This window comes from Schistocerca nitens, chromosome 1 (assembly GCF_023898315.1).
Source record: "Schistocerca nitens isolate TAMUIC-IGC-003100 chromosome 1, iqSchNite1.1, whole genome shotgun sequence".
Classification (NCBI taxonomy): Eukaryota; Metazoa; Arthropoda; class Insecta; order Orthoptera; family Acrididae; genus Schistocerca; species Schistocerca nitens.
This window is the reverse complement of record NC_064614.1, coordinates 219,830,029-219,844,693: the sequence shown is the minus strand read 5'-3', so window position 1 is coordinate 219,844,693 and position 14,665 is coordinate 219,830,029. Positions and strand designations below refer to the sequence as shown.

Below are 14,665 nucleotides of genomic sequence, written 5' to 3'. Positions count from 1 at the left end.
CCCATTCTTTTATTACCTTATCTAACACTAGATTGAAAAGGAGAGGTGAGAGGCCATCGCCTTGTCGGACACCTGTGCGAATTTCAAAGCGCTCTGATAGTTCCCCACACAACTTTACTTTGGAGGTCGTTTTGGTCAAGGTTTGCTCTATGATAGTCGTGTTTTGTTGTCTACTTTGCATTCTGCTAGAATATCGCTCACAGATACTTGGTAGATCACAAAAACACACAAGCAACTCACACACAGTACAAAATAGCACATCTGTTTACGTAAACTGGACATGTGCTAAACAGTGAAAATGTCGTTCCCTCAAATACGAGTGCACTGTCATATCACTGCGCAACCTCGCCCAATACAGAAAGTTTAGAAAGCACCATCACTGATTAAAATGGACTGAATCAACCCAGTGCGAATGCGTGCAGAGAAAGACATTAGCCCTATCATCAACGTATGTCCCTTGTGATCACAAGTTACAATTACATCTACATCCGTACTCTGCAAGCCACCTTATTGTGTTTGTCGATGTGTACTCTATGTACCAGTGTCACTCGCCCCCTTTATTGTCCCAGTCACAAATGGCATGCTGGAAGAGCGACTGTGGGTAAGTCTACATGTGAGCTCTAAAGACCTTCACTGTCTCTTCGCGCAGTATACGTAGGAGGAAGCAATACGCAGGCTGACTCTTCTAAGAAAGTACACTCACAGGATATTAACAGTGAACAAATGGTTCAAATGGCTCTGAGCACTATGGGACTCAACTGCTGAGGTCATTAGTCCCCTAGAACTTAGAACTAGTTAAACCTAACTAACCTAAGGACATCACAAACATCCATGCCCGAGGCAGGATTCGAACCTGCGACCGTAGCGGTCTTGCGGTTCCAGACTGCAGCGCCTTTAACCGCACGGCCACTTCGGCCGGCTAACAGTGAACCACACATCGCAAAGCACACCGCCTCACTTGTAACGTCTGCCACTTGAGTTGGATGATCATCTCCGTGATTCTTTCACACCTACGAAACGAAACCAAACGCGTTGCTCGTATTTGGATCTTCTCTATTTCTTCGATTAATTCTATCTTGTACAGGTCCCAGTCTGATTAGCAATATTCCGAGTATCTCCATCTCCATCTGGATACATGCTCGGAAAGCCACCAGCCGCCGTGTGTAACAAAGCGGAGGGTTCCTTGTACCACCACTTGTCATTTTCTTTCCTGTTTCACTCGCAAATAGAGTGAGGTTCTTGTAAGCTACCTCTTTCGTGGATGAACTATACATTTCTTGAGGATTTTCCCAATGAATCTCACAACTACTAGTCCTCACCGATTTCATCCAGATTTTTGGTATATGCAGGGCTTGGCCAGATATGGAAGTGACAGAATTTGGAGCTCCAGATAACCAAGAGTTCAAAAGAAATGCATTTTAGGCTCGGGTCGGGCTAGCGATGGGCCGTTTATGTTAGCTTTGTCTATAGGTTGCGGTTGGCGCAACGGATAAACTTCAGAATGCTAATCTGTAGAGGGTGGGGTCGAACCCTGCGTGGGAATTTTATTTTTATTTTCCTTTTTTATGTTTCTGATACTGCAAATAAACCGAACTAGTGCTCAATATACTGTATTTATTAATATTTTCATTTAAGACATTAAAAGCAAAATCAAAGGAAAATTGGGATTACAAATATTTTCCAGGAAAGCATTGTAAGATGTACACGAGAATTTCGTATACAATATTAGACTCGTTTATTATTTTACCGTTGATGATTTACGCGTGCTGGTGTGATAATCATCGTAAAAACAGGGGAATCTATTGTTAACGTGCAGCTACCGCGGCCTGGTCGAAGGTTGAAATTAAACTTAAGGAGTACGAAATCCCATACGCTTTAATTACTATCTCTTGTTGGAAACTCGATTGCAGGGCACTAGCGGGTACTGTAAGTACAAACCTTTCTTGGTAATTATTTGCAATCCAAAATTTCGTTTTGCCTTTCCTTTAAAGGTCATTGAATAAAATACTAATAAAGAGAGATAATTGAGCTTTATTTCGGTTTATCTGCAGTGTAAATAACAAAAAATTGAAAATAACATTTTCCTCATAAGGAATCGACCCCAGGACACTCATATTACATTTCTACACTCTTTCCACTGCGTCAACCGCTGTGTGGAAAAATCGGTAACATAAATGGCCTCGCCCGACTAGCGCCAAAAATTTAGCATTTTTTAAAACGCTTGGCCATCTGGAGCCGCCAATTCTGTCACTTTTATTTCTGACTAAGCACTGCGCATACCATAAATGTGGATGAAAGCGGTAATGATGATAGGGCGCGGTTTCCTTGTCAGTTTGGCATCTTCATTTTTGCACGATTAGTTTTACGTGGTCGTTCCACTTGAAATCGCTCCATATGCATATTCCCTGATATTTAATGACAGTGGCTGCTTCCACGATCTTTCCGTCCATTTGTTATCTTATTTACTACAGTGACTGTGAACAGAATTACCGCTAGTGGAAAAAAATTGTTAGAAAAAGATAACATAATGATATACAAATATATATTCAACATTGTAACCGTGGGGCAAATAACGGCAAAATGTTTTAATGGTGCTTTACCCTAGTGGTAAGGGTGTGTGTGTTTGTGTGTGTGTGTATGAGCGCGCGAAACCGGCCATCAGGATTCTTGTTATTTCTGAGATTGAGATTAATAATTAAGTTATAAGGTAACATTCTGGTCATTCTCTCCATTTCTTGACTACAACTAGTTTCGTGAAACATCTTTGTATCATACTGAAAACTTGGAATATGCAGTGGTTCGTCAAATATGTCTTGCTTATGTAATACTTGTTTCCAAAACATTATATAAAAGATGTTACACAAATGTTGTTTACACCGTACTTCTTGTGGGAACCATAGGTGTGAATTACTTTAGGAATGGATGGGGCCACGTTTTTCATAATTTCGTGGGCTAATACTTCAGATAAAATATTTTAATTTTTATTCTGGGTTGCGATGTTCTATTGCAGACTTCATTTCTAGTAAGATACAAAGACTTTTGCCTGGTAAATTAGCATCGTTCTTAGAGTATTAGGTACCTTAAAGGGTGATACGACACGACCAGTTAAGAGAAACTACTGACAGAAATCACTTTGACAGAAAGGGCGACAGAGGAAACTGATTCGTCGTGAGAAACAATCATCCGTTTGGACGAAAAAGAAAAAATCTCAACAGTACTCTCAAGCAGGCAACAGAATGTTTCTACAACAAAATGAAAGAATCCATCCCTTAATAACCATTGGAACCTGTACAGAAGAATAATACGGGCGTAAAGTTGCTAGAAGGATGCTTCTCGAAAATTATGTAAATAGGGGCAGCATTTTACTAGAAACGGCGTTCATGAACGCGAAACCTTGTGAAACGATGTGATTTATTTCTAGGAGTTCGAGATCTATGCAAAATGTGCAAATGTGTGTGAAATCTTATGGGACTTAACTGCTAAGGTCATCAGTCCCTAAGCTTACACACTACTTAACCTAAATTATCCTAAGGACAAACACACACACACACACCCATGCCCGAGGGAGGACTCGAACCTCCGCCGGGACCAGCCGTACAGTCGATGACTGCAGCGACCTAGACCGCTCGGCTAATCCCGCGCGGCTCGAGATCTTTGATTCTAATGAAAAGACGTAACTGTAGGGACAATCGAAGCAAGAAGTGGGCTTCAGAAATACACGCCGTTGGATCAAATGCAGCCGGTGGCAACATCAAGATGTGGACTGTATGTTGAACGGTGAGAGGGATAAATGACAGCGACGACGGTACCAGAAAGAAAATCTCAGCATTTTAAAAAGTAAACAGTGTAGGAGAGAGAAAATACAAACGTTTGAATTTTATCGGAGTACTGAGCGAAAACAAAGCATTAGCTACTGTCTGACTATCCTAAAGTGGCCGATTACACACCGCCGATTCCAGAGCTCAATCCAGCTGAAAGAAAAAGAAGAGTACAAATCAGTTGTAAATGTGAATTAGAAAAAAAGGAATGATTGTTGTGGTATTTAACATAATGACAGAGAAAAATTAACTTCTATCATTCCGAAACACTTGAAATAGCTCATATAATGAAATGGATTTTCCAGCTTATACTGTAGGTTGCTTGTTTCGTTTTGTTATGCCAAACTATCTCACTAGAGAATGGCTGAATATTTCAGACAACTGGAGCTTCTTAAACACAAAAACATTTTGTATACACGTATATAAAATCTGCAAAGCTGAAACTTATAATAGGAAGTAATGTTTCACCCTACAGCTGTGTGCGCGTTGTTTTGAAACTTACTGATAGCGTAAAACAATATGCCGCCCTGGGCCTCGAACCCAAAACGTCGCTGTCCATGTGTAGTGCTGTTACCAGCTGAGCTATCTAGGCCCGACTCAGAAGCCACATAATGCCCTGTCTACATCTACATCCACATCTACATGGGTACCCTGCAAATCACACTTAAGTGCCTGGTAGAGGGTTCATCGAACCACCTTCACAATAATTCTCCGATTCCACTTTCGAGCAGTGCACGGAAAAAACGAACACCTGTATCTTTCCGTATTAGCTCTGATTTCCCTTATTTGATTATGATGATCGTTTCTCCCTACGAAAGTCGATGTCAACGTAATGTTTTTGAAGGAGAATGTTGGTGATTAAAATTTCGTGAGAAAATCCCGTCGAAACGAGAAACGCCTCTCTCTCTGGGCAGAGACGGTAAGAGCATTGCCCTCAAAATGCAAGGTTCCGGGGTTGGATACTCGGTTCGAGACACGCATCTCTGTGAATTTTGTTAATTTATTTTGTGTTTAATACAGATACTTGTTTCTTGTAGGTTGACGTCACAATGAAGGTTCTTACGTAACAACAGAAAGCCCTGATGATGAAACAGTGATTCCAAAGTGTATACTGGTATAATATTAAAAAGGCTATAAAAACATTCGTTAGAATTTATTAATAAGTTTTCCGTAAAAAAATTATGTTTGATCAAGGAACAATTACTTAAATCATAAAACATATCAAATGGCGTTTGTGGACGAATGTCAAGAATGGTCACTGATTCCAGACAGCGCACGCTCAAGGAGAGTCGCTGTGTCCCACGGTCTCACGTAAGATCAAATGTCAACTCTCCTGTTTACGAAAGTTAACCGACCGGTGGTGAAATCGTCTTGGGTGCGTGAAGTTATACAATGATTCCAGTCGGAACAGTATCTCCGATGTATCATTACAGCGCCCAAGTTGGAAAACTCTGTAAACATTTGACACATCAACCCACTTTCGTCTAAGCTAACGTTGGCCTCTTCCCAAAACACAGCATCATCTGCTAGTCACAAACAGTGACGCATGATTCACATTTCTTATACGCTTCTAAGGTCCTCTAGTAAACAACGATAAGGGTAGCAGGATTTTGACCTATGATTTTCCGTCAGATGCAAGTACGGTGATGCGGGAGGGGGGGGGGGGTTCTTAGTATTTTTCGTCTCTGTATTGCAATAGACTCACTGTCAACACACAATAGACACCCACAGCCATCCTAATAGTCTTTAGTTTAACGAATACGTAGAAAGCTATTTTTTAACTAACTGCAACTAGTTGCTCCTGAACACACGATTTATAGTACGACGTAATCAGAAAGATTGTGAACTTAACCTAATAGTTGAAAATATGTAAATAGAACACGTACGAAGTACACTTGTTAAGTTCCTACTGACCTGCCTCCGAGACGGCTGTTGATCGAGATATAGTCAGTTCGAATCTCTGTGGCGTATAAATTTTGCACCACTGGAGTTTGAACAAAAATGCTAAGAGAAGCGGTGGCGTCAGTTCATGGTTCCCAGGGAGTGATCCTATCATTCGGAGTGGATCCTGTCCAGTCAACAATGGCTCATACAATGAAGGTATGCGACACTGTTGAAGATGATTCGTCTGTTGTATGAGGGTAGCTGCCTTAGGCACACGAGGCTAAATGGCAGCATGAGATTTCATATTTCTAGTTTAGTTCCATAATCTTTCGTAACAAACCGTGGACTTCACAAGTATTTTATTTATCTATTTATCGTATGGCAATACATATATGAAGATAACAAATTACTACACATCAACATTTAAGAACAGCTCTCCAACATATAATACCACTAATAACAACAGCTACAGACGGATATCAAGGTCTTTTATGTATTTTATAACATCACTCGTCGCTGTGAGGAAATTTCGAAAGGACCCTTGTAGGCACGTGCGAGACATGTCGATACAAAACGAGCAACTGTCTGTCGCTCCGCATCAGTCACAAGATGGTGATGAAGATTTGCCCCACTTGTAGAGAGTGTCCGCACATCGTCCATGGCCCGTTCGGATGCGGTTCAAGATAGTTCAGATTGTCCGAGGCTGGTCGAATCCAGCGAGTTTCTTCTGGATTCAGGGCAGTTTCAGGCATTGTGGGGAACAGTTTAATTGCCAGCTGCGTTTCCAATCGTCGATGGGATTGAATTCAGTTTCCATGGCAGTCCTGGCTGTGATGAGAATGGGATGTCTTGAACTTAGTCTTCTTCGTCCACTATTGGAAGGTCAGCGTAATTTACAATCTTCTGGTATTCACGCAGCAGCGCGCTCTTCTGTCTGACATCAGGAGGTGGAATGTGGCTCCAGATAGGTAGCCAATATGTAGGAGTAGGTCATATTGACCCACTAAATAAGCGCATGGCTCGTTACGTTGTAAATCTATCTTTTTTACGTGTGGACTATTAAGCCATACAGGCGCACAGTAATCTGCTGCTGGCTGTATCAAACCGAGTACTGATTCCCGGAGAGTATCTGCTGACGATCCCCAATGAGTGCCGCAGAGTTAATGGAGAATTTTGTTTCTGGTTTCAAGCTTAGCAGACGTTTGTTGTGTGCTCCTTAAAAGAAAGTGTCCTATCTTACGTGATCCCAAGGTATTTTGGGTGCATATTATGATGAAGTTTGTCTCCTTCAAAATAGACATCGAGGGCTCTGTGTGCCAGTCTATTGAACAGATGAAAGCATGAAACGTTTGTTTTATACGAGATTCGCTGTAACCTCCATTTACGGAAATAGTGGCTTAGGATATGTAGATCAGAAAGGATTTCTTCAGTTCTTTCAAAAGTTTGGTGTTGGGTAGCTATTGCCCAGTCGTCTACATAGCCAAACTTTTTGGACTGTGTTGGAGGGATATCAGATAAATATAGGTTAAACAAGAGAGGAGCAAGGACGAATCCCTATGGCAAGCCATTATTCAATACTTTTGGGCAGCTGGTGTCTTTTTCTGTAGTTACGGTAATCGTCGTTCCAGTTAACATGTTGTCAATTAGTTTTGTTGTCCGTTTGTATGGGACAAGTTGCAATAATTTATAAAGAAGTCCATGCCTCCAAACTGTATCATATGCTGGACTTACATCGACGAAAGCAGCTGATGTTTTCTGCTTCAATAATTGTTGTTAAAGATAAGACTAGATCAGTGCAGCTCCGTACTGGACGGAATCCAGCTTGCTCAAGAGGAAGGTTCTGAAAGATTTTTGGACTAATCCGATTGTACAGAATTCTTCCAAGGAACTTAAAAATAGGACGACTGGGTGGTAGTTCGCAGGCTAGTCTGGTGCCTTACCGGGCTTGAGTATTGCTATGATTTTTGATTGCTTCATTTTTTGTGGGACTGAATCAGACATCATAATATCAGAGAAGAAATCCGCCAGCCATTTTTTTGCATAGTTCCACTATGCACCACTATGCAGAAGAAATTCTGGATGGATTCCATCACTTCCAGGCGCCTTTCCGGGTTTTAAAGTTTTAAGAGCAGCGGAAATTTCAGATATAGAGAATGTTCTTGAAAAGTCAGATTGTTGCTTTGTGTTATTTTTGAGCAATGCAAGTTTGCGTCTGATGTATCTTGTATGAGTCTTATCCCTTGGTGCTCTTGATGTGGACAGTAGATGTGCAGCAATCCTGTTAGCTGATATTTGAGTGTTGTTCCTTGCTTTAAATTTGTTCCATCCAACTTCCTTAGTAATGGTCATGCTTTTTTACTTGATGTCTGAAAACTGAGTGACCCAACAGTCTATGTCCACCTAATTCGTTTGGCTGTGTTGAGGTTGTGAGGTTGGTTACCCGCTATTTCTCCGGGTCCCTGGTTTTTGGAAATTCATCATATTGTTTCTCAGTAGTTTCATTCCAACCTGGAATATACTGCTTCCGGCAGTCCCTAGGGATTGCCTTCTTTACTGCACTTATCATGGCCCCCACAAGACTCTCATAGTTTTTTGCATTTGGGGGAATCCAGCCGAGACACTTGTCCAGATTTTTAGCAAATACATCCCACTCTCCTTTCGTGAAGTTCCATCTAGGTTGTGGAACAGATGAAACGAGCGGGATATTTGTCGCTATTTTAATTAAGATTGGACTGTGTTCTCTTAATTCATTTTCATTAGTTACTACAAAGCGTAGATCGGGATTATACTCCTGTCTCCAAGGTGCTGAAGCAAGTATCCATCATAGACAGTTGAGCTCTACCTACGTACATTGTTCCATAAAACTTACGGACGAAACAGGTAAAGTAACATACACGGTCCAGTCACATTAATGTGACAGCTGCTTATGTTCGACGTTAAAGCGCAGCACTCACAGACGCCAGGTGGCAGCGACAACAGTGGAAGATATGTAAAGCGTATCGCAGGTACGCGAAAAACAGTGGCGTCGTTCTCGTTATACGAAAATAGAGCGATTCATCTGTCATCGAAAAGGGCGTGATAATTGGCTTTCGCCGGCCGGGGTGGCCGAGCGGTTCTAGGCGCTACAGTCTGGAACCGCGCGAACGCTACGGTCGCAAGTTCGAATCCTGCCTCGGGCATGGATGTGTGTGATGTCCTTAGGTTAGTTAGGTTTCAGTAGTTCTGAGTTCTAGGGGACTGATGACCTCAGAAGTTAAGTCCCATAGTGCTCAGAGCCATTTGAACCATTTTTTTCATTGGCTTTCGGGTCAAGGATGGAAGCATTGCAGAAACGGCTAAGTTAGTAAACTGTTCGAGTGCAGTCGTGGTTAAAGCATACCGTGCATAACAAAATGGCTCTATCCATAACAGGCACCTAGGGAACATGACTGTGCAGCACCAAGCCCCATAGATGACAGGGTTGAACGACTGCTGCGGAGACGATTACGGTTGAATAGACGAGAAACTATTGAGCAACTCACCACCCAGATGAACCAAGGGGTTACCAACAGCCTCTTCTTAACGAGAGTTCAGCGAACGTTGCAGCATATGGGCCTCTGCAGCAGGCGCCTGGTTCCTGCTCCCTCCCATGGTGACTGCTGTTCATTGGCGAGGAAAGGCGGAACTTGCACGTCAATACCACAACTTGACTCTACTGAGTAGCGACAGGTGGCTGCAGCATACTCCAAACAACCTTGACAAGATGTGGGCGGACCCTGCAGAGTCTCCCTGGGTAACCATTACAGATCCTCAATACAGTCCCGATCTCTCCCAATGCGATGTCTGGAAACCTGAAGAGAGACATTGGTGGCCGTTGATTTGCTTCGCACGAAGATGTGCTCCCCCGGTTAGAATAACGTTTCCGTGGGCAACAGCAGACATTTTTCCATGAAGGCATCGACCGCCTTGTCACACAGAGGGATAAATGTATTAACAGTTATGGCGCTTACTTTTGAAATAATAAACAGGTGACTTACTCTTTTCCATATATCTCGTTTTAATTTGACTGCCCCTTATACATTACGAATTACATTTGCTTGGAAAGCTACGAGCTCAGTTCAAACAAATTACCTGTATCGAGGTATTTTTACCACTTACATCGAATGTCGACTCTGATACCTCAGTTCTTTTAGAATGCCTTTCAAAGAAAGTGTCGAAAAAATAAGTTCATTTTAAGTTCAAAAATGTCCTCATATCAAGTTTTGTGAAGTAGTCCATAAGCAAATATTTGTATTGTGGACATCCACAGCTGTAGACTTGTACCATGATGAATAAGACGCTTCACCCGTTTAATAAATTTGTATTTATGATTCAACTACTTTCGCGGCGTTAGAGCCACATCTTCAATCACTGCTGGCCTGTTGATGTAACGATGATTTTAAGCGTTAGATTTTTTGTATCGGGATGATGTTCCCTGCATTCTGCTCTATTTTCAATTGGACTACCGACTTCTTGACGGTTAAACATTATTATCACAATTGGACAAGGAACGTAGGGTCATATACAGGTTATTTGGAATAAATTGTAAACAGAATGTGTATTCCAGAAGGGATGGGTCTAATGCTGCGAAATTAGTCGGATCATAAACAAAGATATGTCACACAGCTAAAGCTGTCGTATTTATCATGGTATAGTCCATGAAAGCTATCCCCCACAAAGCCTGTCACTGCGAATAAGAGGAATAAGAGGTGGTTCTAGCTGCCGGTAAATGTTATTAATGCAGGTGATCCTTTCTAAAATGGAAACCAAATACGAAAACTTGAATCACGTAAAGAAAGCAGATGAAACGCATGTAAGTAAAAAGCTTCATATGAAAAGAGACGTACAGTTTCAAGAAATTTTATAGTATGGCCGAAATTGTCAGTTATGCTGCATCGGAACCAGCTTCTATTACGCAAAACTTGACTTTATGATGAACGAAGGACCTTCCTTCTGAAGCAACATTGATGTCCGGGAGGCCCGCTGGGGACAGTTCGTCCGCCGTGTTGCAAGTCTTATTGCATGTGACGCCACAGGCGGCGACTTGCCCGCCGATCAGATGATGATGACAACATAACACGCAGTGCACGGGCGGAGAGAATCTCCAACTTGACCGGGAATCGAACCTGGGCCCGCTGCATGGGAGGCAAGCACATTACCACTCAGCTAGGCAGGCGGACCCTCGTGAAGCAATCAATTGAGCATAAATGGCGTGCTAGCAAGAGTACAAGCAATCAATCTGTGATTTACGAAAAGAGTGGAGAATTCAACAGAATACTGTCTCAGTATTCACAACAAAATTATACCTGGGATATCAAGCATAGGCCTAGGGACGATAACGGCAAACCAGCTCTACTGGGGCGCTGTCAGTAGATCGCTGTGGAGTGTCCCATCACCGTCACTTTGCTCAGTAACGAGCACACGAGTTCAGTCAGATGACTTAACATCCTAATCTAAGAGGGTTGCCCAGAACGTAATGCACAGCATTTTTTTCTCACCCGAAGACAGTGCTCCGAATGCGAAACGTTACGTATGTATTATTTGAAGTCTCCTGAGCGAGCGCGCTACGTTCTTCGTCACTTCCGACAGGTAGCGTAGCTGCAGGACAGTTTCAAAATGGTGTCTCTAGGTGATGTACGTTACAAGCAACGTGCCGTCATTGAATTTCTCACCGCAGAGAAAGAAACTGTTGCGAATATTCACAAACGCCTGTGCAAAGTCTATGGAGCATCAACTGTCGACAGAAGCATAGTTAGACGCTGGGCAGGCGGTTCGGCTGAGCTCTACGATTTGCAGCGGTCGGGGAGACCATCCAAGTTTGTCACACCTGACAGCTCTGACCATGACCTAGCCCCCTCGGACATCGACTTGTTTGGGCCATTAAAGGGTGCCATTCGTGGAAGACGTTTTGAAGACGATGAGGAGGTGATTCACAAGTGAAGCACTGCCCCCGCCGCTAGGACAAGGATTGGTACCGACAGGGCATACATTCCCTTGTTTCGCGCTGGAGGAAGGCCATATAACGGGATGGAGATTGCACGGAAAACTAGGGTATGTAGATAAAACACTATTCTTTCGTGTGTGTAATTCTCATTATGTTCAATAAAGAATTGTTGGAGAAAAAATGCGATGCATTACTTTCTGGGCAACCCACGTATCATGGATAATAACATTACGTATAGTCTAGCACGCATAAAGCTGAGCATGTACGCCAGAAACACACTGCAACTTAATTAAACTGCACGTTAACAACTGTTCCAATAAAATAATTAAAACAAGCTCATTTATGTTTCCATGCCTCTTTGAAATTCCTACCAAGAAAAATTGCCGGAAGTCTGAAAACACAGATGTCTCAAAACAGCAAATGCACCCGTTTTCTTTTGCAAATAACTAATTTTTCGTAACTAAAACTCGCCGTTGCACGCATGTTACTAAGATAGTGGCATTACAATACAGATAAATATGTAACAGATCCTTCTTTTCTTTACAGGATTGGGTCTATTGTGCAGAGCAGACAAGCTAAGATGTGGCTACAGCCAGACTGGATCTTCAGGATGACGTCTTTATATAAGAAGCACGAGAAATGTATCGAAATTCTTCACGGTTTCTCCAATAAGGTAAGGGAGTTAGGTAGAACTTTTGCATAACTTATTCAATTCTACCTTATGTACACCTAAACTATTCCGTTCAGATTTGCAAATGCTGAATTAAATCTTCGAGTTATTACACATGATCCACGAATTCGGAAACAACTACAATTATGTTGGTTACTTCTTCCTATCAACTTTCTTTGCGGAAGACTTGATACAGTTTTCGATCCACACGGATGAGGAGTTAATTTAAGTATTAAACAAGCTTTTCCGGTAAACTTCCACAAGACTTCAGATCTGAGATAAAAAACACCAAGACGAAGCAAGAAAGAAGTTTAATTTTTAACGCCCACTAGACGACGAGATAGAAGCGACATGTAGATTCTTACGGAATTATTAAAATCATTGGGAGAAGTGGAAATTAAACACAAGTTAGCGTATACGATATATGATAATAGCGACATACCAATAGACTTCCGGAATACTGTCAATCGCGCAGTTTCGAAGACGATAAAGGCAGACGGAAGAAAGAATTACCATACAATTAGTATGACCTCTCGCTCGTTAATACAAGTTACAGACGAAAATGATATACAAAAGAACAGAAATGAAAATTGAGCGTTCATTACACGACGATAAGTTGGACGTTACGATACATGCTCCAGAAAGGTAATTATTATGTCGATAATAGCAGTAACACACTTTCACACGATTTGTCTACAGAGAAAAAACATTTGACAACGTGAAGTGGTTCTAATTATTTGAAATACTCAGAAAAAGAGGTGTACGTTATAGGGAAAGATGGTAATACGCAAAATGTACAAGGCCCACGAGGGAATAAGGCAGAGAGAGAAGTACTCGGGTTAAAAAAGACGTAAGGCAGGGGTCCAGTATCTGTCTCCTCTACTGTTCAACCAGTATATCGAAGAAGCAATGAAGGAAATAAAAGAAATGTTCAGAAGTGGGGACAAAAATTCTGCGTGAAAGGATATGAATGATATGTTTCGCTGAAGGTATTGATAGGCTCTGTAAAAGTAAGGAAGAATTACAGTACACATTGAATGGAATGATTGGTCTACTGATCACAGAATATGGATTGAGAGTAAACCACAGAAAGAAGGCAGTACTGAAAAGCATCAGAAATAAAAATAGCGACAAACCTAACCTCAAAAGCACGGACCTCGTAATGGAGGAAGTGAAGCAAAATAAAGCGTCAGTCATGAAACAAGAAGAAGACAAAAAAAAACTACCGTATATAAACAGAGGATTCCTCGTTAAAAGAAGTGTACTAGTGTGAAAACTTAGGTCTTACTCTGAGAAATAATTTTTTGTCGCGCGGGGTAGCCGCACGGTATGAGGCGTCTTGCCACGGTTCCCGAGGCACCTCCCGTCGGACATTCGAGTCCCCCCCCCCCCCATCGGGCATGGGTGTGTGTGATGTCCTTAACGTAAGTTGGTATAAGTTAGATAAAGTAGTGTGTAAGCCTAGGGACCGATAACCTCAGCAGTTTGGTCCCATATTTCTAAATATGTACGCTTGGGTCACAGAACTGTTTGGAAATGAAATATAAACTGTGGAAAAACTAGAAAAGAAGAAAACCGAAGGGTATAAGGTGTCGGTCACAAAAGGACGCTGAAATTTAAATGGACTGATAAAAAATTAGGAAATCCTTGTCTGAACCGGCGAAGAAAGAAATAGGCGGTAAACACTGAATAGAAGAGTGAGCAGGATGGTAAGGACTTGAGTTAAGACAACAGAGAATAACTTCCGTGCTAGTAGAGAAAGCCGTAAAGGATGAAAAATGTAGGGGGAAACAGAGACTGGAATATTTAGGGTATCCAGGGAGGAAAGGGCAATATTCATGGATATGACAGGAACGATCATTAGAAGCAAAACTTTCTAGTAAAAATGGGGCCCAGAATACGTACCTTAACAGCTGTGAACACGCGTTCAGTAAACGTAATGTGTTTCGCAGTACCAAAGCTGAAGAAGTGCTCATAGTTCTTAAGGTATGCACTTTAGAGCCCACGCGTACTGGGCATTTTTTTCTGATTTTGATCCATACCACGGCCTCTCAAAGTACGAAAAGCAAAGATGTTGCAGTACAAGAGATTTGTTTCACAGTATCGAAGATGAAGGACTCATAGCTCATAAGGTATGCATTTTAGAGCCCATGTTTACTATACTTTCTTGCTTCGAATGATCGTTCCTGTAATATCCGAGAATATTGGCTAGGAAATCGTTGCAGACCCCATTAAACCAGTAGACTGGTGGGAAAAAATCTGAACTTTATATAATATTGTGGTCCAGGAGGCGTCAGTAATAAAAGATTGGTATCAGCTGGCAACAACATT

The 14,665-nt window shown here is 41.9% G+C and overlaps 1 protein-coding gene across 1 annotated transcript in view; it reads left to right on the top strand.

The window, feature by feature from the left end:
* Positions 1-14,665, top strand: part of LOC126237430 (cytochrome P450 4c3) — a 348,050-nt gene that overhangs the window by 131,195 nt on the left and 202,190 nt on the right. The window contains exon 6 of the mRNA XM_049947583.1: positions 12,211-12,337. Within this exon, the coding sequence (XP_049803540.1) occupies positions 12,211-12,337 (127 nt within the window). The remainder of the gene's footprint in view (positions 1-12,210; positions 12,338-14,665) is intronic.